General features: G+C 39.8%; 1 protein-coding gene across 3 annotated transcripts in view; it reads right to left on the bottom strand.

Annotated features, from left to right (window-relative positions):
* Positions 1-26,410, bottom strand: part of PCCA (propionyl-CoA carboxylase subunit alpha) — a 343,861-nt gene that overhangs the window by 11,488 nt on the left and 305,963 nt on the right. For all 3 annotated transcript variants that reach the window (XM_084844685.1, XM_084844684.1, XM_084844686.1), the window contains one exon: positions 9,254-9,394. In XM_084844685.1, the coding sequence (XP_084700811.1) occupies positions 9,254-9,394 (141 nt within the window). The remainder of the gene's footprint in view (positions 1-9,253; positions 9,395-26,410) is intronic.

The raw sequence follows: 26,410 nt of genomic DNA on the forward strand, positions 1-26,410 counted from the left end.
GCAAGAAAGTAACATGAGTATTCTCTTGTGCTCTCTTCATATTTGGAGGTACAATGAAGAAAGCTCTTGAGGAGATCTTTGTGAGTCTAGCCCATTCCCCTAAGACTTTTGTGAATCATCTGATAAAGACTTAATGATTGTGACAGGATGTCTTCAATGTTAGGCTTACAAAACAGTCAAAAGCCCCGCAAGTCTTTTTGATAAACCCAATCGGCACTGATGTATTTCTCCACTCTGTCTAATTGGTGTAAAGTTTGCAGATCTGAGTCTCATATCTTTCACCCAGCTTGCTGCGTCCTCTCCTTTGACACCAGGTCAAGGTTCACATTCGCATCCGATTATCAAAGTGGCATTCATTAAGCAGCAGCCTGCCTTGCACCAAAATGAGTTAGCTTGAAGGAAAGAAAGCTTGGCCCATTTACTCAGCAGATTTTAGCATTTTAAGGCAGCCCAAATGTCACACAGTATTGCTACATTCTGAAGAGTTTCAGACATCTCCAGCTGATGATTAATTGTGAGTGATGGGAAATAAAATCCAGTAAGGCCAGCTGCTTGCCATGGTCGGCAAAATTACTATAATGGATATAGGCTGCCAATTTTCCAGTTTTACTGGCAAGTCTTCCAAGTGTAATTAAGGGAAGTTATAAATGATATGGAAATCTATCAAGTCCCATTTATTTTCAGAGGATTCTTTCCCCAGGGACTTTTATCTCCAAGCTTATAGTTTGCTTTGTTGTGCTAATGATTTCAACCACTTCTTATTTCTATTAAAGCCCCCAATATTTCACCATAAGAAGTTGGATCCACTTCCTTCACAAAGATTAAAGAAACAGAAACCCCATAAGGTCATTTGCTTTTTATATTGCCTTTAAAAAAGAAGAAGCTAAGTTGGGGCCTTATTTGCTTTGTGGAAACTCCATTTCAAAATGATGCATCTTTCCTGCCTTTTAAATCCGACAGGGGTAAAAATAGCCTTGAAGAAATTACCAAGATTTTGAGAAAAGGGGATGGATTCACTAACCCCTTAGAAAAAAATAAAATGTCAGCATTGTAAAAAGTGGCCTTTGATGCTAGACATTTAGCAGAGGGTGGTGTTGCTCACTAATGTTGTTTGATTTGGAATAAAAGCATGAAAATGATGTGCAAGGGCCTAAAATTGGAGAGGTAAAGGATGAGTGCACCGTATTCCATTTCTCAATTTCATCCTTCAGAACCACAAAATGGGGGGTTATACAGTTACTGGATGAGATTTACGGTAACAGCTGTGGTTCTCCCACACAAGGGAGGACCTTCTAATGGGGTAAGGTCTGTTTTGAACAGACGGGGAGTTACAAAACAAGGTTCCCTATTAAGAATGAGCTCTAATATCCCTGGATAAAGAATACAAGAGCAATAGTCAGATTGCCTTTAAGAAACCATAACCCCACATTTTGCTGCTTCAACGAAACACACACGCGCGCGCACACACACACACACACACACACACACAACCTGGAGCTATTTTAGAAATTGCAAACTGTTCATAAATGACAGGATGCAAATGCAGGAGAATTCCACCCCCCACACACACCACTCTCTAGCCACTGTAAAGAATGCACAGGAAACTGTGCCAGTGGCATATGGCTTTCTACTGTGCTAAACATTCATACAAAAGACAGGTTCATCAGTCATTGGCGTATCTGGGTAAAAAAAAAACAAAAAACGAGCTCCTGATGGATGTTATTTAGAGCTTACCTGCTGCTAATACATTACCAGGGCTGGAAACCCTCATGACATTGGAACGGCAGACCATGAAATACAGCACGTGCAAGAACATACCATGTTTGCCAGCTTATCCAAAATAAAAAATAAGCTATTTAAACCCCGTGCCTAACATTGGGCCCGTTGCAAGGAACCCTGGGTCAGTCCTATACAGGCCAATTAATGCACAGCATCTGCTGCACAGAAGCAGCACACGAAGCACTTCCGAATGATTTCAGCAATTAAAAGAAAACTGTTTCCTGCCTGTTCCGACAGCAACTGTTTCAATGCAAGAGTGAGCATCAAATCATTGTGTGCAGCTGAAAAAAATTAAGCCTCTTTTTGTGGTGGGGGAAGGAGGAGGAGGGTAGGATGGAGATTTCTTATGGTATAGGATCGTTCTTTTGTTGCCCTACATTGTGTTTTTCTGCCAAATTAGACAGAAGGCTCCAAGGACTTGCAAGGCCCTCTACTGTATCACCTTCTGGTGCACTGGGGCTCCCTAAAAAGATGGATCAATATCAACCCTGCTGACTCGTCTGCAAAAGTAAAAACCCTTCAATTACATTTTTGAAGACCTTTATACTTTAGAACACAGGTGCTTGAACAGAATTTATTTGAAAGACTCATGGAGCTGGGGCAGGGAAAGTGGGGGGGGGGAGTATCACACACAACTTTAAGCACAAAACAGACCAAATGTGTGTGGGGTGGAGTGGAGTGGAGTGGGGTGGGGTGGGGTGGAGTGGGGTGGGGTGGGGAAGAACAAGATCTCGCATTTGTGAGCCAGTCAAAAGCACAGTTAGAATTTATTTTGGTACCACCTTCTTCCTCAAGGGGAAATGTATTGAAAGGAAAGTCCCCAATATTCATATGCTCCATATTTAGCTACATTGGGAGTAGTAGCAATACACTGAAAGAATTCAGCTATTCGCAAACTATAATTCTTGCAAAATGACAACAAAATCTGGCCACAAGGTTATTAAACACCACACTGAACATGCTTATACTGCATTCTCTGAGTTAGGGGGGAAATAATTTGAAAGTAACACTTAAAAGTGTTTAAAGAATCAACCCTACGCTTTGAGCACCATGTATTTGCACTTACTACATTTATATCCTGCCCTTCTTCCAAGTAGCTTAATTATTTTGGCTACTGCTCATTCTTGAGCTTCTTCCTATCTCTGTGACTTGTTGGCATCAGACATCTATGTAGCAAACAAAATCAGGAGGAACTGGAGCCTTGACATTGTCCAAGTATGTGTTAAATAATTAGTGCCATTTCCCCCTTCCATCCAAATTAATTTTGAAACAGGAGCTACAGAGCTGAAAATATAATTAGCAGCAATTAACAGTGCTTGACAGATGATGATTAAACTTTTTACGCCACACTCCTTTAAAGAATGAATTTCGGTAGAGCACATCCCACATTTTCTGACCCTTGATTAACCAAAGGTCAGTGACGTTCCCCTGACAACAATAAGCACCAATCATTGTACCCCCACTTATACACAAGTGCTCCCAGAGGTTCTAGAAATGTCCAAATTTCCCTTTTGGATGATGGACATTCAAAGCGAAAGAACAGTTTTATTTTAGAAATATTGTGAGCTATTATTGACTGTTGAGACATGTTCATGAGTTTAGGGAAAGCTAGTGTGAAACCTACTTTTATTAAAAAGTATGCTTGCTTGTCTTCACAATGAATTATCATTATCATTATCATCATTATCATCATCATCATTTCATCCTCACTGTACACCTCAGCTCTCAATTTAAAAGCAAGCAAGCCTACATCTGTGCATTTTTATGTTAAATTTTATATTAGATTCAGCAACTCAAGTGGATTCAGTTTGAAGTCAAGTTTATATATACTACATGAAATCAGGGCTGGACATTTTTCTCCAGGTTACTGAAATAGGCGGCAGCTCTACATAGAACTGAATGCTGATTTCCATTTTCTAAATGTCACCATCATTTTTTTTTTTTAAGTGTCAGGGTGGCCAGGTACCTTGGAATTTTTAGCGCTACATAAAGTTAACACTAACATGCTAGAATTTCATTTGAAATCCTAGCCCCTCCTGAACAAAGAACTACAATAAAATAAAGAAGAAGCTCTGGGTAACTTACATGAGAGTGACAAGTGCAGCTAATCAATATTTGGCAACCATTAAACTATATCACAAAGCTACATTATTTTTAAAAGCATAGCTTAATTAACTATTCTGTTTCTATGCCTTCCCCAGCTTTAAATGTTTTACAAAGCACTGCTAATTACCAAAGGCCATGAGAATTTATTTCAGAATTTAAGAGCCGAACAGCAAACAAGGCGTTAAAAGAAAAGGGAGGAGGTTACAAGCAACAAGTAGTATATTAAAAATATAACCTTACATTTTACAAGAAATCACAGTCTCCTGTGGTGTGCTTAGTGAAGTGAGGGAAAGAGAGAGGATTGTAAGGTGTTTTTCGGTTTGCTGCATTTGAACATTTTGAAAGACAGAACAATGGCTGGACATTATCTGTAATCTCAGCAAGACATATTTTTCCAAGGCTTTAAAATTAAGCGTTATGGAGCAGAGTGGTGTTGGTCTAAAATTAAATAAGCCGCAATCTATACACCTACCGTTTGACTAGTAAAGTGTTTAAATTCTCCTTTGACATAATGTGGAAGAAATTCCTAAGATATGTTTTATCTTAGGTACGGGGCTAACTACTGCATATCAAACATGCTAAATAACATTTTTTTCAAGCCATTTCTGAATTTAAAACTATCTGTGCAAGAGTGCAGTGCAATTTTTATTCCAAAATCTCATGTCCTGTACCTTTGTTATACTGAAGTGTGTTCATATTTTTTAAAAAATAAATAAGCATGCATAGAGACACATTTTCAAATATAAATTAGAATTTAAATTAGAAGTCAAAAATGGTACATTTAAAAATTATTTTCAGTGGCATTATAAATTATATTTATGGCACAATAATATAATAATAATATCAGATGTCATTAATTTATACAGTAAACTGAAGTAACTAGGCCATAAACACAGATTATTTACCTATTTCAAGCTTGGCTATGTTATTAATACCTTGCTGTTCATGGTAACATTTTTGTTAAAGAAAAAAATGTGGAAAGACTTCAGAGTTCCAGAGAGCCATTGAGAGGCTGTAAAAGCAACAGCCCAATATACAAACAAATTAAGCTGAACTAAGTGGATTTTTATGAAAGTAGCCAGTGATCCCCTTCACACAAGTCACACTTCCATTTCGTTCCTGTAATTCAATTGTATGCTCCCAATCCAGAGAGTATAATTGTTTCTGCACATGTGCAAAGCAGCTTTTGACCACCTTCCCTGACCCTCAGCTTTATTTTCCCTGCCCACCACTCCAATGGCACATTACAAAGCAGCTTTTTAAACTCAGGAAAAATTTCAAAGCCTCCTGTGATGCAGTGGGAGAGGAAGGAAATAATCAAGGTTAGGGAAAGTCAGTGTATTCATCACATGTTTGCTGTGAATATGGCCCATCATGGGCCCATCACCTCATCACACGTTTGCCATGGCAGCTAAAATCTTTTAACCTGTTACTCTAAACAGAGTGATCATCTTCAACAGGACTACACCAAAGTGTGAATATTTTGATTCTAGGCGGTCTCCCTCAAAAAACACATGACCCATACCCTTTGTGTCTGTAATAAAATCTGCATTAAAATGTTCCACAATTTATTCCGCTAGGAATAAATGTTAGCCTGGTATGTTGGTGTAACTGGTAAGTCAGAGGAGTTACTTGAAGAATTGCTCTTTATCCATAGCAGGTTTCTTTACCTCGTCCTATTAGTTAAAAAATGGGGGAAATTGCCATTGCCATACAGAAATGTCAGATGATAACTTATTATTTTATTTCAAATATATTACATTAACAAAGTGCAGTGTTTGTTGGGTACAAAACCTAGATAAGAAAAAAATGTAAATTTGCACTGTGGTCCATGTGTGCAGCTGATGAGGATCCAGATGCACATCTGGATGTTAATTCAAACTCTACTGAACTGGCTGGATGCATCTTTTGATAAGGATGCACATTACCATCTGGAGCCATTCATTGTTGCACATGACCAACTGTATACAATTAGAGCTACACAATTAGAACTGGAACACTGTCTAGGAATGCAGCTGACATATCAAACTAAGACAGGCAACAGTTTCATATCATGTCCAGACAACCTCATTTTGTGAGCCTTTTAACCCAACCCCTTAATTCTCCACACATTGGCCAGGATCCAAAGAACTATGTGGCCAAGAGGGTTTTGGACTTGTTTTTCTCAAACAGCAGCCCACCCCACTGTTATACAACAAACCAAATTTGAAACTGGGAGAGCGGGGGCGGGGGGGACAGCTATTCAACAAAAAGTCTGACTTCTGTTCAAAGAAAAAATCTCCCTTCATGCAGGAATCACAGGAATCATGTGACTAGTGGGAGAGCTGCCCCCCACCCTGGTATTCCCTCATTGGAATAGTGAAATGAATAGTGTAGTAAAGATGTCTATGTGTGACTTCCATGTTTCTGTGCGCTCAAGACTCCCAACAGTCCCAATTGCATGGAAGCTCACAGGCAGGCTTCTTCACTATAGGGTGGGGCAGCAGTGTGACCCTGCTCTTAGTAGTCAGGTGATTCCCCCTTCACATGGTTCACATGTGAAGGGAGTTAAAGTCAAGCATTCCTCTGGATCTCCCAAAGTAGCTCTATGGATCCTAGTCCTTATATGGAAATAAATTCCACTCATTCCAGTATAATGTAATGGCTGCATATTGCCCATATGATTTCCTAAGTTCTCTTGATCTCAGTAGGACTTACCAGTGTGTAATTTTGGGCAAGATTATACTCCTTCATGCGAATACACATATTTCATGTTAGTTTGTAGAGGTGGCTTATATTTCTCACCTCCAAGATAAACTTGGAGGTACTAAAAAGCAAAGTTGAGTTGCATTTGTCACAATTCAACAGTCCCAGGTGTTTTTCTCATTACTGCTAAGCAGATAATGTTTTCAAAAATCATAATTTGGAAAAATAAACAAAAACTTTAAAGCTACATACAGACAATGGCCAAACAACAATATGTATTTCAGACCAACAGCCCCAAAGAAATATGATTTTGCAAAAGTCAACGTCACATATTACAAAGTGAGTGCAAGCACAACAGACTTGTCAATAACTCTATACAGCCTAAAAACTTGGCTGCATGCAAACAAAGATGACTACTTGTCCTCTGAACCCCACCACTCTAAAAGTCTTCTTTTCTTAATTATAGTGCATTCTGGAAATTAGAAGCCTCCTTGTGAGACACTGCATAATAATACCTTTGCCCCCAAAGTATTATCAGAGTTGACATATAGAAAATTTGTAGGACTCACTAGTTACAACTTTCAGCTGAAAACATTTTTGCCATTTTCCAGTAATATTGTTTTACACCTCATTATATTATTAACTGGTAAATACTCTAGAAAATATAAAGGGTACTTAAGTACTCCTTAGGCTATCTGAAAAGTAGGGAGAAAAACACAAAATCAGGACACATTCAAACAGTAGGACAAAAAAACTAGTGTATACGAGTTCCCGTCCCTTGTTCTTTGAGGCTTTGAACAGCTACGATAATGATCCTTGTCCTGATGGACAGCCAAAACATGTAAGCTGAATTGCGCCATCTCGCCGGTTATTCAGTCTGGATAGCTGATACAACCTCATCTCCTTTCAAAAAAACTTTTTGACATCAGTTCTGGAAAGGAAGGATTTACGCTAAACTCCCCTTTCAACGCCACAAACGTGTTTCTGCAATTAAAGCGGCCCAATTACCATTGACAAGTCCAAGTCGGCAGAACATAAGCCTGTGCTGTTCAAATGCTTTGCCTCTCAGTGCCTCCAGGAAAAACCCACAGGCGAAAAGAAGTGGGGGGAGTGGACAGAGCAAGAAAGAAATCTCCCCTCATTATTTAACAACTTGTTTGGTATTGCACTGCACTTCTTTGGGAATGTTTGATTGTATGGGAAGAATGTTTTCCCCATTTTAATTTCCTGGCTAGAGGCCCGTCCTCTCATGGTTCTGCTTCTTCATGTACACAAAAATATACACCACACACACACAAAGATACATCATAGCATCCTATTACTTTAAATCCACTGTAATGTCATGAAAATAAAACTCATTTAGTAAAAATGCATGGTTTTGTCCTGAAATCTATCTCTCTTTCTCTGTCACTCTCTCAACACACACACATACCTCATACATAAATGTATTGCTCAGTACCTCACTCTTTTCAGCTTGTACTGCATGGAGCAACAACAGGTTTCGCATGCCACATTGACAAGGAGGAAATGGCAGCCAGCAGCCAGTTTTCTAACCACCACTCAGTCATTCTGAAATTTATTAATTGTTGAGGCTGACCATACTTTTTTACCTGTGCTTGATAGTCACTTCTTTAAAACTTTTCCTTACAGCTTGAGAACAAGCATTTAAAGGTTAAGAGACAAAAAAAATCACATGTTTTGCTCAGCTAAGCTCAAGAGTAAGAAAACCAGCCCACCCAAGGTAATCCCTGCACACTGCTTGTTCACATTTAGCCAGAATAAGCCAGAAATTCTAGCTTATCATTGCGAATGTGGCCAAAGAGTAACTAAAGTAACTGGAGCAAGACTGGTGAATGCTGGCTTTCTGTTATGTGCGAATGCAGCCATTATGTCCACACAGGTAAATATAAGCGCTTCAAACTTTAATAGGTTTAATGGGTGTATTTAACTGAGTAATCCAATTGTAGGGGCCAATTGTAATCAGTGCAGCTGACAGTGAACAGCATACTTTAAAAAAAGACTATTCTGGTGTATTTCTATAAAACTGAATGAATATTTAAATATGGCCTTCCAGTGCTAAATGATAGTATAATAATATTAAAGACAAGTCAGAGGATCTGGATTTACTCCATTTTAATATGATTAGTAGCAGTTAGCAACTTAAAGACAGTCAAGAGAAAAAAGCAGGTGTTTATTATGAATATAAAGTTATTTTCTTGCCAATATCTTTGCTACAAGACAGTATGGCATTGGGATAAATATGTTCTCTGCTAAATCACAAACATTGCTCACAACTCTACAATGATTTCAGCTAAGATTTTTTCACAACATAAACTGCATGTACTTTCCTTTACATAGTAGCATTACAAAAGAAAGCTGACCTGGGATTTCAAGAGTAACCAGAGTGTGGGGAAGTTGACACATTACACTGAATCAAACCTAGGTTTGCCATCAACTATACACATGACAGAAAATCAATCAGTCAGGGCTCTCTGATGAGTGTACCTGTAAGGTATTCATATTTGTAAATATGTGTTTGCCATATTCACAAGTGTACATTTTTAGGCAAGTAGCAAAAGCACCTTTGTGGAACACGCCCCACCCCCTATTAATATGTGAATTTTCCCTAATAGCCCAGTGAAGAATATTCTTAAACCAATATGAAAAGAAGGAAACATCTTACCATGTCTCCAGGCTTTACAGAAACCGCCACCACTGCTCCAGGCATTGGTGATCTCAGGATGCTAGTGGAATCCTCCACCACTTTCTCTGGCATGTACTTGCTCAGTTCTGCAGCAAGCTTGGTCAGTATACGTAATTTGTACTTGGAGAAGGAGAGAAGAGAACCAAGAGAAATGTTACAAGATAGGAGTACTGAACTGTAAATATATGAACTTATCAAATGGACACAAGGTATATAACATTTTATTGTACATCGCCCTGTATACCCACATATATACACATGTTTATATCTAGCACGTGCTCTGTATACAACTTTGGAATTGACAGCATTTGTTTTTTAAAAAATATTGGAAGTAAGTTGTCTAGCCATATTCGGTAATTCAATTAAAAGCATTGCTGTGTTGTCTGTAAGATGCAAAATAAGGCTTACATACCTAATAAAAGGAGAACAGTTTTAAAATGTAATATATAAACATTTTATGAAATAATCTAGCACTGAATTGGTATAAAAAGCATAGCAAACTAGATCAAATCTGTACTTTTTCAAGTGTTCAGCAGCTGGAAATATAATATTTTGTAATTTCTCTACTTCCTCTCCTCCTTCCCTCTACATTATACAACTTATTTACAAAAAATAATTGTGAAATTTTAATACTACCAATTATATACATTGTGGTTGAGTTTTTAAAGGGGGGATGAATCATGCCAATCATGGTTTGAAATTATACTGATATAAAATGTGAGGAAACAGATGGAATCAATCCAAAATGTATGCTACAGTAAATGAGCAAAACTCAAGATGCACCTCCAAGTATATAGGCTCACTTGAAATCATGAAACGCAATGAATTCTAAATTTAGTATCTTCCCTTGCAGTATAACAACAAAATAAGTCCATGGACTCTGCACACCCTCTACTTCCCAACTTCTTATATGAAGTTCACAGGATTCTGAGAATCCAGAGTCCCATTTAAACAGCATCACCAAAAACCTGTCAAAAGTAGAAAATATACTGAATAAGGAAGAAGAAGAAGAAGAAACCACAATAAAAAATCCAGTGTTATTTTCTGTGCTCTGTATACAAAATTGTTTGCTTCTGTATGTGATCATTATGCTTATCCATCCCAAAAATTACAGCAATTTTTAAAGGGGGAAAAAGCCAAGGAATAACCTCCTCTTTATGTTTTCATTTTTAAAAAGGCTACTTTTACATAGAGCGTTAACAAAGTTTTTGCAATTTGATCTTCACATGATATCAGGTTTGTCTATTTTTGTTTTAATCTGAAAAGATTATCTATACGCTGTACCCAAGTTAATTTTCATTTCTAAGGCATGCATTTTTGAAGCATAACCAGGACATTGCATTTAGAGATCCAGTAGATGGCAGCAGGTCTCTGTGAGAAACTTATTAGTCTTTGGCCATCAATGGACAAAAGAAGAACAAATGCGCTTCTATCACTAGTTTAATCAACAGTGTTGATAATAAATGTTGCAGTTAGAATGGCACATAATAATCAAATCTGCACTGGGATCAGCCAGCAGCACTATCTTAGCGGGGGGGGGGGGGCGTTCAAATTGAACTCTTACTATTAAAATGAAGTTCTGAGCACTTTTGAGTCTCGCAATACAAATATAGTTAAGCCACATTACTAGCTCTGATAACCTCTGGCAGCGAAGTTCAAACTCCTCAGAGAGTCTTTTAGATTGATCTGTCTGCTATGGAATCCCTGCACATTGCAGGGGGTCAGTTTTAAAGGAACATTCTTAGGGTCAATTCTCAAACTTTTGAAAACATGAGTGGGCATACCCACCACATGTATTTCCTGCCCCATTCCACTTTGAAATACTCAGTTTGCAGAGGGTGCTGGTGAAGCCTAGCAGAAAAAACAGAGTACACCTTAGAATCTGTCCAAGCATTTACTGCAACTACAAAAGAATGATGGGAAGTGCACAACTCCTCAGTTCACTTAAGTACACTTAAAAACAACTACACTGACTTAGGGTGAACAGAAACAATACTACTGAATCCATGTTAGATTGCCTGTTATTTTCCAACAGAATGGACTGAGGTTCCATTCACTTCTTGATTGGCTGAAGAGCAGAGCATCCAATGTGGGGGTGAATGGACGTTAATAAAGATGGTCACGCATCCTAACTATTTGGAGCACAATCCTCCAAGAATGTAACCAATACCAGACTAACTGAAATTCATGGTGGGTGTGGTAACACATAAATCCATGCTCTTATGAAGTTCTCATTCATTTCTACAAGGCTTTTCTAAATCAATTATGTATTGCCTTATTAATCAGATCAAGTCTGTTATGCACTGTTGTTAGGTTATTTGAGGGTTGTTTTCCCCTCAAACAAGCCATGCTGCCTGGGTTCAGATGACATGACAAGTAACACCCAGGCAGATAATTAGGCAAATAGCACCTGGCATGTGTTGACGTGCGCCATGGCTTAAGCAAGCTACCGTGGCTTGTTTAAGCCGTGGTGATCATGCAAACCTGGCCAGTGTGTACATACACAGACAAACAGGAGAAACAAACAAACACCCAGAACCACAAGGCCAATCCAGAACTTTTAATAGAAAATACAGTACAATGCCTTTGGACTTTAATGCCAAACAATAAAGTTGTGGCTTTCCGATACACAGGAATAGCAGCTGCATACACTGAACAGGCCAACCTGATGGCTATAAGCATGTTGGGTCTGGCCAAAAGAAATGAGCTGAGACACCACTAAATACAGCCTTCCAAACAATAATTACATACCATAATAATATTTAGTGATGCCACATCCCAGCCCAGAGCCAAGTATCAATATGTGTTGGTCTCATGTACAATTACGATCACACTTGTTCAGAGAAAAAGATGGCAACTGCTCCAGTCTATATGTATATTTATTTACATTGTATGCACATTTTAATTGCTCACTGATTTGAAGAGAAACAAATATCCTGGAGGGAATACACACAAACAACGACTTATTGCATTTGTTTGAACTTCACTCAAAAACACCCCATTCCCCCTCTGATGGCATAGCTTTGGTAAAAGCTGTACACTAGGATTTCCCAAAATGGAGACCTAGAGACCTGTTTGGGATGCATGCAGGAGCAAAACATTTTGACCCGGTTCGCACAGTTAAACAACCCATGGTTTGTTTGTTAACCATGATTTGTTTGGGAGCACACGGAAGCGAGCAAGCATGCTGGTTCCCGACGTTTCGACTGCTTCCGCTTTACTAAACAACCCAGGGACACCCTATTTCTGGGTTGTAGTCCGTGACTTGGAACTCTGGGTTGTTGAGGGAGAAACAACCTAGAGTTTTAACCCATGGTTTGTTCTTGAGTTAACACTATTGGGTTAAAACTCTGTGCTGTTAACACATATCCATGTTCTTATGTAATTCCTATTCATTTCAGTGAGGGTTTCTAAACACCTTTGTAAATCAATTAAATATTGCCTTATTAATCACATCAAGTCTGATGCACTGACAGACATAATTTTGTAAATGTGTTTTACATTTTATTAAAAAGAGAAAAAGGGTTATTTATTTTGCATTATAAATGACCCAAATGACCACCTTAGAATCTCTCTTTCAGATACAGCACATAACAATACCCTGTGGCTATATGTTTCAATTTAGAAAGGAGGAAGGGCGGTTGATGCGATTTGATAGCAAAGTTGCCAGAAGAATTGCGATAGTGACAGGCCAAATAACAACATCTTCTGCTTGTTTCTTTGCTCTTGACTGTGTGTTTTGCAATCAAGACATACAAGTGTCTGCCAGTTTTTAAAGGATATGATCCTCCAATGAAATTACAGTGCAAATAAAAGCTTTTTGCTCCTATTAAAATTCATCTGAGTCATGTGGCAAGGCAAAAAAGCTTGCAGAGCACATTCTCCTGTCAATCTAATAAACATTCTGTGCAGAGGGTCTATTTATCAAAAGATAAATTGTAGTTTAAAGTCCATCATTAAACCTGGGGGGGGGGGGATATAATTGCATCAAATTGCACCGTTTCAGTATCCATTGCAAATGTCTGCCTTCTACACATACTTTGAAAATAATAATAAAAAATAACGAGCATCTTGGAAGGAAACAAATACCAAGTGAGCTTTCCAGATTGACGCTAGATATTCCACATTATTTGGTTATATGTTGCAAAGGGTACATTTAACTTCTGCTTTGTTTCTGAGACAAATATTTTTTACATTGCCTAGCTTCAAAACTAAGCTTCTTGTTCTTCCAACAAACAATCATGCGTGTAGCACTAAGTGTAAAACAGTTCAAATTTCCCAAACTAGCCAAGGACCTGGAACAGGGAATAGGGCTGGGGGTTGAACTAGTGAGGAAACTGTCACCAACCGCTATATAGTAAAAAGCTTCCTTCTCTCCATCAGCTATCACAGGCCCTACCAAGCATTCCGCTTTTTACTATTTTAATATTTCCCTATCTTCTGGATTCCTTTCTCTGCAGGACTCCTGCTTTGCTTGGAATGAGATGTGAGAGTCAGTAAGCCAAAAGCTTTCAAATGCAGGCCTTTGTTATTGATGAGCTGTTCCCTTTCCTTTTGTATTTGTTTATTGTTCTTTAGTTCGTTTTTTTTAGGGGGGGGTGAAGAATGCGCTATTGTAATCAAAAAGCAAAAAAACAACAGTAAACTTCTCAGGAAAGGTCCTTTGGGAGCACAGTTGGGTACAAATGACCCCCTGAATATAGGATGGCAAATTAGTAAAGAGAAGGGATCCCTTTTAAAAAACATTCTATCTGATGGATAGCTGAACCCCAGTAAATATCCTTCTTCCAAAATGCATTCCTTTGTACAATAGTTTCTCAGCATTAAGAAACAGCCTGACCAAGGGGTGCCTGTAAGCTGTACAGCACATACCAAGGATGTTAACATGTGGTCTGGTTTGAGAAGAAGTGTAAAGGGCTTTGGAAGACCAAAACAATGACACAATGCCTGGCTCAGAAACAAAGATGACTGAAAGCTTACAAATATCACCAAATTACCACCGCTGCACCTTTATTTTAACGGAAAGGTGACCAAGCCTTACATTAGAGATGGAGGCTTTCAGATGGTTTTTTTTAATTTTGTGAAAGTGGATGACTGTGTGATGAAACAAAATGACAGATAGCAAATGCTGCAGGAGCCTATAACTTAAAACGAACTGGAACGCATAAACTGAAAATAGGCGGCTTTTTTCAGGGACCGTAGTAAAAACTGCCTTAAACAATCTCTGAACACCTTAAGTGGGGCACCAGTCACACCTTCCTTCATCCAGTATTCTTGCAGAGGCCAAACCTGCCAGTCACGGACCATTTAAGAAATCATGCATGGATCATGGGAAATTGCCTCATGCTGTGTCAGGCCACTGGTCCAGCATTGTTTGACTATTGTCCAGTATTGACTGAGCAACATCTGTATTTCAGGTTCAGTTACCGAGTGGTAGGAGTCACGGAAGGGCATTTTACACATCTCAGAGTCACTGAAAGAATTATTGTTTCAAGGGCTGAATGATGCTGTTATATAATACATCCTTATTCACCCAGGCATTTTAAATTGTTGTAACGTTAGTTGTTTAGACGATTTTTATTTGTGATGTTATTATTGTATTTGTGCTGTATGTAAATTGGTTGTACACTGCCCTGAAATCGGAAAAAAGGATAAAGGGCAGCATATAACTGTGTGTGTGTGTGTGTGTGTGTGTGTGTGTGTATCTGTGTACATACATACATAACACACACACACATGCGTAGTTTCAACATGGTTTTAAATGGGAGTCGTTTTCCCAGCCTCTATGGAGATGCCAGAGATTGATCCTGGGACCTTTTGCATGCAAAGCAAGTGCTCTACGACTGAACTACAGTCCTTCCCCTGCATAAGACTATGCATTCATGGCCTTGTGGAATATAGACAGACAATAGTTTTAGCAGCTTTGAGGAGGGGTATCCAGGTTAGACTGTCACAGCAAAAACCATGGACTGTCTTGTGTTCACTTCATCAGACGCATGAAGTGTTGTTGTGCACGTACACACATACAGATATACAGAGAGAGGGGTGGAGAAACGGGGCTAAATAGCAATGAAATGCAAAAAGTACAGTCTGTAAAAGTTTTATGTAAAGTGTAAGATAAGCTAAGTGATCCTATCCAACAGCAATAATAGCTGATAACACAATCATCCCAGCTTTGCTATGTTAATACCTGTAGTGGGACAGGAGACCACAATCTCTATGCAAGCCTAAATGAACAGAACCACATTTCTTGATTAGCTGTAATTCAACCATTTCAGGCTGGAGTCCCCTTTTGAAATTTCTTTACCTGCCAACCAAGGATAACACATAATGCATCTCTACTCTGTGAAAGCTCATGCTACAATAACTCTGTTAAGTCTTTAAGATGCCATAAGACATTTTGTTACAGCTGTTTAATTTGAATGAAAAGAACCCCAGCATAATAAATTTACAAAGATGATCTTTTGAATGACTAATATTTTAAATCTCTGGTTCAAGTTGCATACAAGTGATACCCATTCCCATTGGTTCAGGATATTCTCAGGCACAATAAATATATTGGTCCACAGCCACCTAGGCACTACTTGGTTACTCTGCTCCCTCTAAGTTCAGTGGGACTTAGTTTCTAGTAAGTATGCTTAGGACTGCAGCCTAAATTCTCATGAACCAGTTCTCTATACACTTCAAAATTCTCACCATATACCTGCTTAGTCAGCAGAGCCTGTACGTATCAGCATAAAAAGAAAAAAAACAGGTTATTCATCCTAAACCAGGGGTGCAGAACCTCATATCTGGTCCCTGGGGGTTCCCCAGATGGCCACGTTCCCATCCTCTGGCCACTGATTGTTTGGTGGCTTGCTGGCTTTTGTGCAGTTTTTCCCCATTCTACAAGGTTGAAATGCCTCTTCTAAGGCTTAGTGACTGACAGGAAGAGCTTTAAGTTAAAATATGCTGGTATTTTTGTTCTCACCTCTTGCCTTCAGTCCAGCCCACCATTGGAATATGGCATCCAAGAGCTCCAAAATGGAATTTGGCCCTCAGGCTGAAAGAAGTTCAACACCCCTGTTGTAAAGACCAGGAAGTACCATCTTCTTTAAGACTTTCTCTGTAAACCAGTTACATACAGTCAGCCACCATTTCTTGGGGCAGGGGGATTTCTATGATCATGGCAACTGAAAAGTGATCAACAAATCAATGTAGAGATTAAATTTAACCACTGAAATCCCAGTTCATACAAGGCATTATTGGCGCAAACATGTCCTCGGTGAGCATTATATGGAGAACATGGACCAGTTCACATAGACACTTAACAGAAATGTTAGCTAGGGATCTTTGGAGCCTGTTTATATCAAAGGGTAATAGTGCCATTTCCCTGCAAAAAATAATCCCTAGTCCAAGCAGGAGGAAACAAATCCCTTATGTAATAAAAACTGATATAGTTTGAAAGGGACTGCTAAGCGGGGGGGTATTTAACAGATGAGGGATAGAAAGAAAAATGTCACCACCATGCAGTAAATGTCCCAGCAACAAAAACGCAATTAAAATAGCAATTAATTTTGCTCACACTTCCCACCTTTAAATCCACCATGTAATACCTAACACTCTAGTGGGAAAAACTCCCCAATAAGGATTAAGGCCTCACAAAACTGATTCCTTCCACTTTAGGTTAAGGTTGAGCAGTCAGAGTCAAAAGCATACAGAAATAAAGCTTGTAGCTGTCCTCCTTATGTGGAGTTGCAACACAGCCGGACAAGGTAAAATGAGCAGATAACGGTTAGAAAGCTGTTTGAATAACAGAGCTCTGTACATCTGCAGTCACTGGAGCAGCCTGTTAACATAATGCTTTGACAACTCCATCAGTGCAGTCTCAAGGTAGCTGTCAATCAGGATGCATCATTTAATACAAGAGCACTCAGAGGATTTTCTTCCTATAAGCCACATGACAGCATATCTACAGCTCTATTTACACCGGCGCCTACTTCTGTTTACAAGGCCCTTGTAATTAGAAAGCATGCAACAGGCAGCAATATTATTCGGATCTCCATTTTGCCAGCCTGCCATGCAAAGTGTGATCTTGCTTCACAGAGTCATGCTAAATGACAAAAGCGCTATTTTTCTTCAGCCTCTGTGCTCAGACAGCACTTCATTTGCAGCTATCTATAATTAGATTAATGGTGTAGTGCAGCACAAAGCAGACCCACTTCACATCAGATAGCATATGAATTAGGACAAACACTTATTTCAATTCCAGGCAGAGAAAGCAGTGACTGGGGTATTTAGCATACCCTTTATGGTGGAATGAGATGTTAATTGTGTACCATTTACCTCTAAACTGCTTGCTTGTTGTATAAATCACTGGGCTAATTGATGCAGAGATAGAAATGTAGCCACAGGCAAGAAAGCAAGGGAATGAGAGCTGAAGGTGGTGGATAAAGGATTATCCAGTAAAACCATATGGAGATGAGGTTCCTTTGAAACCTGTTCATGAGCTGAAGACATCTTGAAAAACTACCAAAAAAAAGTGCCACACTGATGTGTTGAGAAAGGGTCTACTTCATGGCTTAGGAGCAATATCTTTTGGGCAATTGAAAAGAAAACTAAATTAAGACATGTGTTCAATGAATTCCAGAAGGGTAGACATGTTAGCCTGTTTTAGCAAAACCAACAAAGAGTCCTGTGGCACATTAAAGACTAACAGTTTTATTGAGGCGTAAGATCTTGTGGACTAGTGCCTACCTTATCGGATGCACAAAGTGGGCTCTAGTTCCTAAAAACAATAAGACTGATCTTCCTTAGGATACTACAGGACTCTCAGTTTTCTTCAATGAATATATTACTTGAAAGAAATTATGCCAGACGAAGGCTAACAGGGTAAAGTAGACAAAACTGAATTTGGATTAAGAGAAAGAAAGATTCAACATAACAGTTAAAGTAACACTCAGAAAGTAACAAATGCAAATATTTGGATACAGAAATACAAATTCCTGTGCAAATTCCTGTGCTGGACATTTATGGATGTCCAAGATTAACAACCCCCAACTTAGACAGACTATAGACAACCCAAAGCAAAATCACCAGCTAGAGTGGCCACTTATGAACTGCCAAAACAGGGAAGCGCATTACCCAAAATGACAACACAGACCTGCATAAAATTTGCATATGCTAATTTATAGAGATATGTAAATTTATTTATTTATTTATTTATTTAATTTGTGCCTCGCCTTTCTACCAAAAAATGGCACTCAAGGTGGCTTACAGAAGCAATAAAAACTGATTAAAACAATACATTAAATTTAGAAATATTATAATTTAAATAGAAATTCAGTACAACTGACCACAGACTGTGGAAGCCTGTGACAGAAACAGAATAGCATTTAAGGACATCATAGATACACATTTCTTTAAAGCCTTCACTCTTCAGCTGTCACAACCCGGCCAACCAGGTCAGCAATCTGACCTAAGGTGAGTTGCACAAGCACTATCAACAGTGGGCTAGAGAAGAGGGGTGAAAGAGAAATCCACACTATAAAGCTACACTGATTTAAAGCTACTTTAACTATTAGGCCACTTCCCCCCAAACTCTGGCAATGGTATTTTTTTCTTTCCTTTTTTTTAGGTTCTGGAGATTTCAAGGATTCTAGTCTTTTTACTTAACTACAGTTCCAAGGATCTTTGGCTGAGACTGAGCCATGACAGTTAAAAAAAGTCTGAAGTGGATTTAAACATGTAGTGCAAATAAGGCTGGAGAAAGAGAGTGAGAGGAGAGTTATAGATGAGGCCTGCACAACTAGCAACCTAGCAAGCTAAAGGGAGACCAGTAACCATGTATTGAGGTTTACCAGTAATCTGTTTCTGCTTCCTGCCTGGGATTGCAAAAAACAAACAAACAAATAACCCCCAAACGGGGTTGCTGAGCATCTGACATTCAGCTTGGTGGGTCACCAGTGGTAGAGGTCTATTCCAGAGAAACATAGCAACAGAAGATAACATATATAAAAAATAAGCAAGTCCACTGTCCTAGGCTGATGGTAAAACAACTGCAAACAGTGAAACAATTGAAGGCCACCATTTAAAATGAATGCCCCTTACAGTTACATGATGGTGTTTTCAACTCCAGGCACAGGAAAGCACACTAAGCAAACAATTTAAATGTCATTTTGCGGAGCATCACTATACAATAAAAAGAGCAAATTCAATTCTGTGGTCACAAGCGCAGACTGCTTCATCTGCCAGGTGTATTTTCTGACCCTAATAGCTTCCAGCGCCTGATTTCAGTTTGTTTTCGAAGGGAAGGTAAATGTGTTTTTTTAGGCAGTAGCACCCTTCCTTTAAAAGATCCATTACATGGATTATGACATCATACCCACAGTTTTCCTCTCTGCTTTTCTTATGAACACCAAGAGAGTGACACTGTTGATGAAAATATTGGAAAGCTCCTACACAGTGTCTTTTTTCACCACATAAACAGAGCCCAGCTGGTTCAAGCCAAACATCCAACAAATACAGCACCTTGTTTCCATGAGCCAAATACTGTTGGGAAGCCCTCAGGTAGAACAAGGCACCATCCCTTCCATCTTTGCCCCCAGAGGTATACTGCCTATCATGGCTATCCTCCATGAATTTGTGTAATCTCCCTTTAACAGCTGTGTCAGGCAGTGGCCACCACATCTTGTAGAATTCCACAAATTAGCAATGCATTCTGTGAAAGGTGTGGGGGTGTTGTTTTGTTTTTTGCACCTGTCCTTTATTTATTACTAATCAATTTAATTGGGAGACCCCCCTAGTATTAGGGTGGAGAGAAAATACTCACTACCCACTTTCTTCACACTATCTGTTATTTTATATATGTCTGTCATGTCCATCTTCAGCTATCTTTTTTTCTACAGTAAAAAGCCCCAAATATTGTACCCTTCCCTTATGGAGAACTTGCTCTAACAGCTTGATCATATTTCTTTTCCAGCTCAATTTAAACTTGGGATGACCAAAATCATACAGAATCATACGAATATCAGTCTATCATCAATAACAATCAAAGCGCATGGGCAGTATCCAACGGGGCGCTCACGCCGATTCCCTTCCACCTCATCGATTCCCTCCTGCAAGCGGTGGGTCCCACCTATTCCACTGAGCAAGCAGGACCCATCATTTACGCAATGGCGGGTTAGCACTTCCTAGAGGAAGCCCCGAAATGAGCAGAAGCGCTTGTTTCTGGATTGGGACAAGTCAGCGGAACTCCCTTATGCGAGCTGTGCTGACCTGCCCCGTTCCAGAAAGAAGTGTTTCTTCTCACTTTGGGTCACCCCTGGAAGCACTAAAGCACCATTATGCCAGTGGCGGGGGACTGTCCTGCTCCTTTCACTGTATAAGACAACCAAGCATCCCCAGCTTTTGCTGCTGCCGTGCCTGCTTGGCACAGCAAATTGGAAAAAAGTTCCAATTTTTCCTGTTTGAAAAATACACACACTTGCAATCGTGAGCAAGAATGAGGCAAAGCGAGTATCGGGGTGGGAACAGGAGAGCCTCAAAAGAGCACAAAAATCCTTTGTTCGCCTGTCCCTACTCCTATGTCCAACCTCCTGTTCTTTCATCAGTTCAGTTACCAAGGTATAAGAGGCCCTGTCCTCTTATCCTATGACTGCTAAGTTTAATCAGCTGCCTTTCGTGAAGGATTTCGTTGAAAGTTTTTTGGAAATTGTACCATATGTTTACTCTACCAGATCATCACTGTCTACTGTCTACATTATTACTGACACTCTCTGAAATTCTGAAAGGTTGCATGAGACAGTCCAATGAAGGACAGAGATATGAAGTTTATTAACAAAAGGGCACTAATGTGTATTACAGTACATGCAATTTCTTGATACGTAGCAATTATTGTTATTACAAGATAACAGCTTAATGCTCAACTAATTTCAGTAGCTCCTCCCAGATGTATCACACAGCCCCAGTGTTGGTGAGCAATAAAGAAAGGAATCCCCTCGTGTCTACCATGACACTCAAGTTCAATGGTTGAAATGTTGTTCACTAGGCTAATAAAGAGTGGTACATAATCCTTTTTTATCATTAGCAAAGCTGACGACTCCAAAGAAATGCTAGAGCTGGGCAACCAAAGGGACTCATGAAATGGAAACAAATAGCAGCAGAAATAAACTATGTTGACTACATGGAAATAACACCTCCCAAGTGTGCAGCTAGTTGACACGAATGGGAATGCATGGAGAAAAAAAGAGCTGTGAAGCTGTGTAACAGCCCTGTTCCTAATCATTAATCACTTTTTTCCCTCATGACCATTCAAAGTAGCCTATTACAGCCTGCAGCAATAGGGTAACAGTCCCATCACTTGCATGTCAGCGATGCTGGTGTTAACAGGAGAAAATATATGGTTTGTTCACTTAGGCTCAAGTCCCACAGCATTTGCTACCTTTAATTGAAAAAGGCAGTTAAACATGAAGTAAATCATTCCATTAGCTTAAGCTGTTTGATAACATCCAATTGATAGTGTCAATATGTTATGCTGACACAATCCATCAATTTAATCGCTCCTGGCCCTACATAGGGAGACTGGCTCTTAGTGAAACACTTGCGCTCTCTCTCTCTCTCTCTCTCTCACGCGCGCACACACACACACACACACATACTTAATAAAAGTCAATGAGGACAACGTTATCGCAAAATAAGTCTGCCAACAGAATTAAGTAATATTAGATGCTCTACTTGTAACATATTTTATACTAGGGAGGTTACAGGTAATCAGAAGGTAAATTAATAGAGATGGGTTCATGCATAGTTCTGATATGGGCTATATATGCAGTGGGATGTGGGAGAGGGACTCTCAGGCTTGTGCATCCCCCCTCCATCCCAAGAGAACTTTCACAATGAATGGTGCAGGCTCAGCTGGTGTGATCTTTCTCATGATGAATTAATTGCATAAGCAGGGCCTACTCATATAGTCATGTATAGGCTCTGATGCACATTAAATGCATATGCACAGTGGGCAGTGGCACAAAATACCAAGGGTTTATTTCATGTTGCAGTGCACATGGATGCTACACACCAGGGCTATGTGTAAACTACCTCTCAGACAGCAGAAATCCCTGGCTGGTAAAATGTATTTGCCTGAAAGGGGAATTATGAGGACTGGCTGGCTGATAAGCCTGGGCACATGGTATTCACTGGTGAATTGCGGCTTGGTCATGCTGATGTTTCAAAGCACCACTTCATGGTGGTGCAGTAAAAAGTTGGCACTTTCTGAGAAATGAAGCTTGGCTAGATACACTCAACCCACATCTAGGCATATACCCAAGATCATGTAAACTGGCTATGAAGCGGTAATATAGCCACAATCTTGAAAAACAAACTCCACTGTCTTCTGGCTATGACAGATTAGTTAAAAGTGGAGTTTCAAATGCCCTATATGGGACACTGGATATCCTGAGGCCCTAATGTTATAAGTACACCTACAAAGAGGATGGCACTGACCGGGTTCGGATGGCACACTGCAGGTCGTTGTGTCACTGGGACCAAATTACATATGCAACCCCCACGATGAGCCACTAGCACCAGACTGCATATGCAACCCCCCTTGGGGGTTGTTGTGTTGTGTGAGTCTGCCGAGCATGTGTTATGTGAGGGTTAAACCCTCGCCAGATTTGCAAAACACAACAAACCCCAAGCGTGGATTGCATGTGCAATCTGGCACCAGTGGGCACAGTGGCTCGTCTTGGGTTGAACAACTGACAGTGAGCTGCAGTTAAATAACCCACCGTGGGCCATCATGTCATGCCAGCAGCCCCACTATATGCAACCTCCTAATCAAGAGATGATGACCTATAAACAGGGGAAGCGGGTGGCTCCAATTTTGGTGGGGCAGAGATGCCATTCTGGGCTTTAGGCACAACCAGTCAGAAGTCTAATGGTGCTCTCCAAGGTGCTGGACCCTATCCCCAAAATGGAATGGAATGTCTGCCCCACTGAAATTGGAGCTACCAGTCTCCCCTGCCTATAAAAATGTAATTATTTTAGTTGGGTCAACATCTTATAACTACAATAAATAATAGATTTTACCAGCTCTTCACTGAAGTTCAGAATGGAGTGAGGAGGGGAGTACATATTAATTCTTCTCCTATTTAGCACATCTACCAAGATGGGCATGCATGTTCTACAGGGAGACTTCATTTCCCTCCCTCAAGAGTTTTGTATTCAAAATCTGAGTCTTCTTAAGTCATAATGTAAAATGGGCAAGTAGAATAGGCAATGTGTAGAATGAACTTTTCCCTTTTCATGTAGAAATTAAACTCTGAGAAAGACACTGGTCAGGTAAGCACAGACTAAGGTAACCTATTCACACAGCAATTAAGGGGACTACAGTGAGCTTTTCTTCCAGTTTACAAATACAGCCTACATATGATGAGAATGTTATCTGGAACTGATTGGTTATTACACAATAATTGCAATAATCACATCAAAACATGGTCCATGAATGTACGATTCTTAAGTCAAACATAGGCAGAGCTTTAGTCAAGATCAGCAGTCTTATAAGCAAAACTTGCTTTATTGGGCTGAGTGGCATGTCCTGTTCAAATATCCCTAGGCAGTGAAAAATAACTATTCAGACTCTGGGCTACTAGTAGGCAGAATACAAGTATTTCCAATGTAACACTAAAACGAAAAGCTTGGTGTGGACAAATGCAGTAGAGCAGTAATCATTGGGATTCTAAGGAAGAATATGACCATCCATGCAAATCATTTGACCCAAGAACTGAAGTTCTTAAATATGACCATAAATGATAGCCTGTTCTTCCCAGTTCACTACATGAAGATTTTATTCATAAGAAGCTTGGATTTCCTAACAGCCGCACTTGCATAAATCCAAAAGTAATCTGTACTAGTATTGTACCCTAGAAGTACTATAGGCCATTCAATCTTCTAAATCAGGGGTGCTGAACCTCTTTCAGCCTGAGGGCCGAATTCCATTTTGGAGAAGCTTTTGGGAGTTGCATTCAAAGGTGGGCATGGCCAAAGCCAAAAGGGGAGGGGCTAACAATACCAGAATATTTTGTCTTAAAGCTCTTACTGCCTTAGGAGAGGCATTTCAATCTTTTAGAATGGGGAAAAACTGCATAAAAGCTAGGGAACACCAAATGACTGCTGTTTGGGAGAAAGGGGGTGGGGCCAGGGCAAGGATTCATGGCCATCTGGGGAACCCTGGAGGGCCAAACTGGGCCCCTGGGAGGGCTGGATTTGGCCTCTGGGCCTGAGGTTCTGGGCTCTGGTTCTAAATATAGGGCCTAACTAAATATTACATCAAAATGTGTGTAATAAAATCCTGATGACCTTCAGGAGGGAACAATTCAAAATAAATAATTGCAGGGCTGGAGTCAGCAGATGGCAACTTTGGCAGTGGCTAGGGCCCTGGGGCCTCAGCAGCAGTGCTGGCTCCAGGTTTTTGAGGGCCCTTGGGCAAGACACCCTCTATGGGCCCCCTCCCTCAGGGACAAGTCTACCTTCTCACCACCACTGTCACCAGCTGCTGTTGTTCCTCCTCCTCCCCATCATTGCTACCACTTGCTTGCTTGACAGGCAGAGAGCCAGGGAGCAAGCAGGCTGTGGCACCTACTGCTCCTTCTTTTCTTTTTTTCTGAAAATACTTTTTACTCTATTTTTTATCTTTATAAATAAAATAAACAGTACCAACAACCTATTCATTATCTACAGTTTCCAACAATTCAGTATTCTTAAGAGGACAAAGCAATAATGAAAAAGAACAGAAGAAGGAAAAGGAAGAAGAAAGAAAAAGAAAAAATATAAAAAGTTACTTAAAAGGATTACATTTAAACTGCATTACACACAAACTTCAAGTATCATTCTACTTAAAAGTTATACCTATAACATTGCCAATATTACAATTCAGTACAGCATAGATAATCAACCTTACATTTCAATATCATGTCTTCAGTCTTATAGCAATGGAGCAAGCCTACAATTCATTTCCAATAACCATATATTGCCCTTCAGTTAACATATAATAGTAAAGCTTAACAATTTAACCAGACAAAAATATTACTAATCAAAGTCTCATAATAATGATAGTAATAAAATTTAAAAAGGAAGGAAATTAAAAAGGATAAGTAATAATAATAACTTTTCGAAGCCAACATGGATTTGTTCGAAGCCAACATGGATTTGTTCGAAGCCAACATGGATTTGTTCGAAGCCAACATGGATTTGTCAAAAACAAGTCCTGCCAGACAAATCTGATCTCATTTTTTGATCAAGTCACCTCCCTTGTAGACCGTGGGAATGCTGTAGACATCATATACCTCGACTTCAGCAAAGCTTTCGACAAAGTGCCCCATGATATCCTGATGAGCAAACTAGGTCTAAGTGGGCTAGATGAAACAACGATCATGTGGATCCACAGTTGGCTACAGAATCGGACTCAAAGAGTGCTTATCAATGGGACCTTCTCAAGCTGGGGAGAGGTAACGAGTGGGGTACCGCAGGGCTCAGTCCTGGGCCCAGTGCTCTTCAATATTTTTATTAATGACTTGGAGGAGGAGGTGCAGGGAATGCTGATCAAATTTGCAGATGACACAAAATTGGGAGGGATAGCTAATACTTTGGAAGACAGAAACAAAATTCAAAGTGATCTGGATAGACTGGAGTGCTGGGCAGAAAACAACAGAATGGCATTTAATAGGGACAAATGCCAAGTTCTGCACCTAGGAAAAAGAAACCAAATGCACAGTTACAAGATGGGGGATACGTGGCTCAACCACACTACGAGCGAGAAGGATCTTGGAATTGTCGTCGATCACAAGCTGAATATGAGCCAACAATGTGATGTGGCTGCAAAAAAGGCAAATGCTATTTTGGGCTGCATTCATAGAAGCATCGCTTCCAAATCCCGGGAAGTACTAGTTCCCCTCTACTCAGCACTGGTTAGGCCTCATCTGGAGTACTGTGTCCAGTTCTGGGCACCACACTTTAAGAAGGATGCAGACAAGCTGGAGAGGGTTCAAAGGAGGGCAACAAAGATGATCAGGGGACTGGAAACAAAGCCCTATGAAGAGAGACTGAAAGAACTGGGCATGTTTAGCCTTGAGAAGAGAAGACTGAGGGGAGATATGATAGCGC

This window comes from Heloderma suspectum, chromosome 3 (assembly GCF_057233095.1).
Source record: "Heloderma suspectum isolate Gila_16-S chromosome 3, 16-S_ref, whole genome shotgun sequence".
Taxonomy (NCBI): Eukaryota; Metazoa; Chordata; class Lepidosauria; order Squamata; family Helodermatidae; genus Heloderma; species Heloderma suspectum.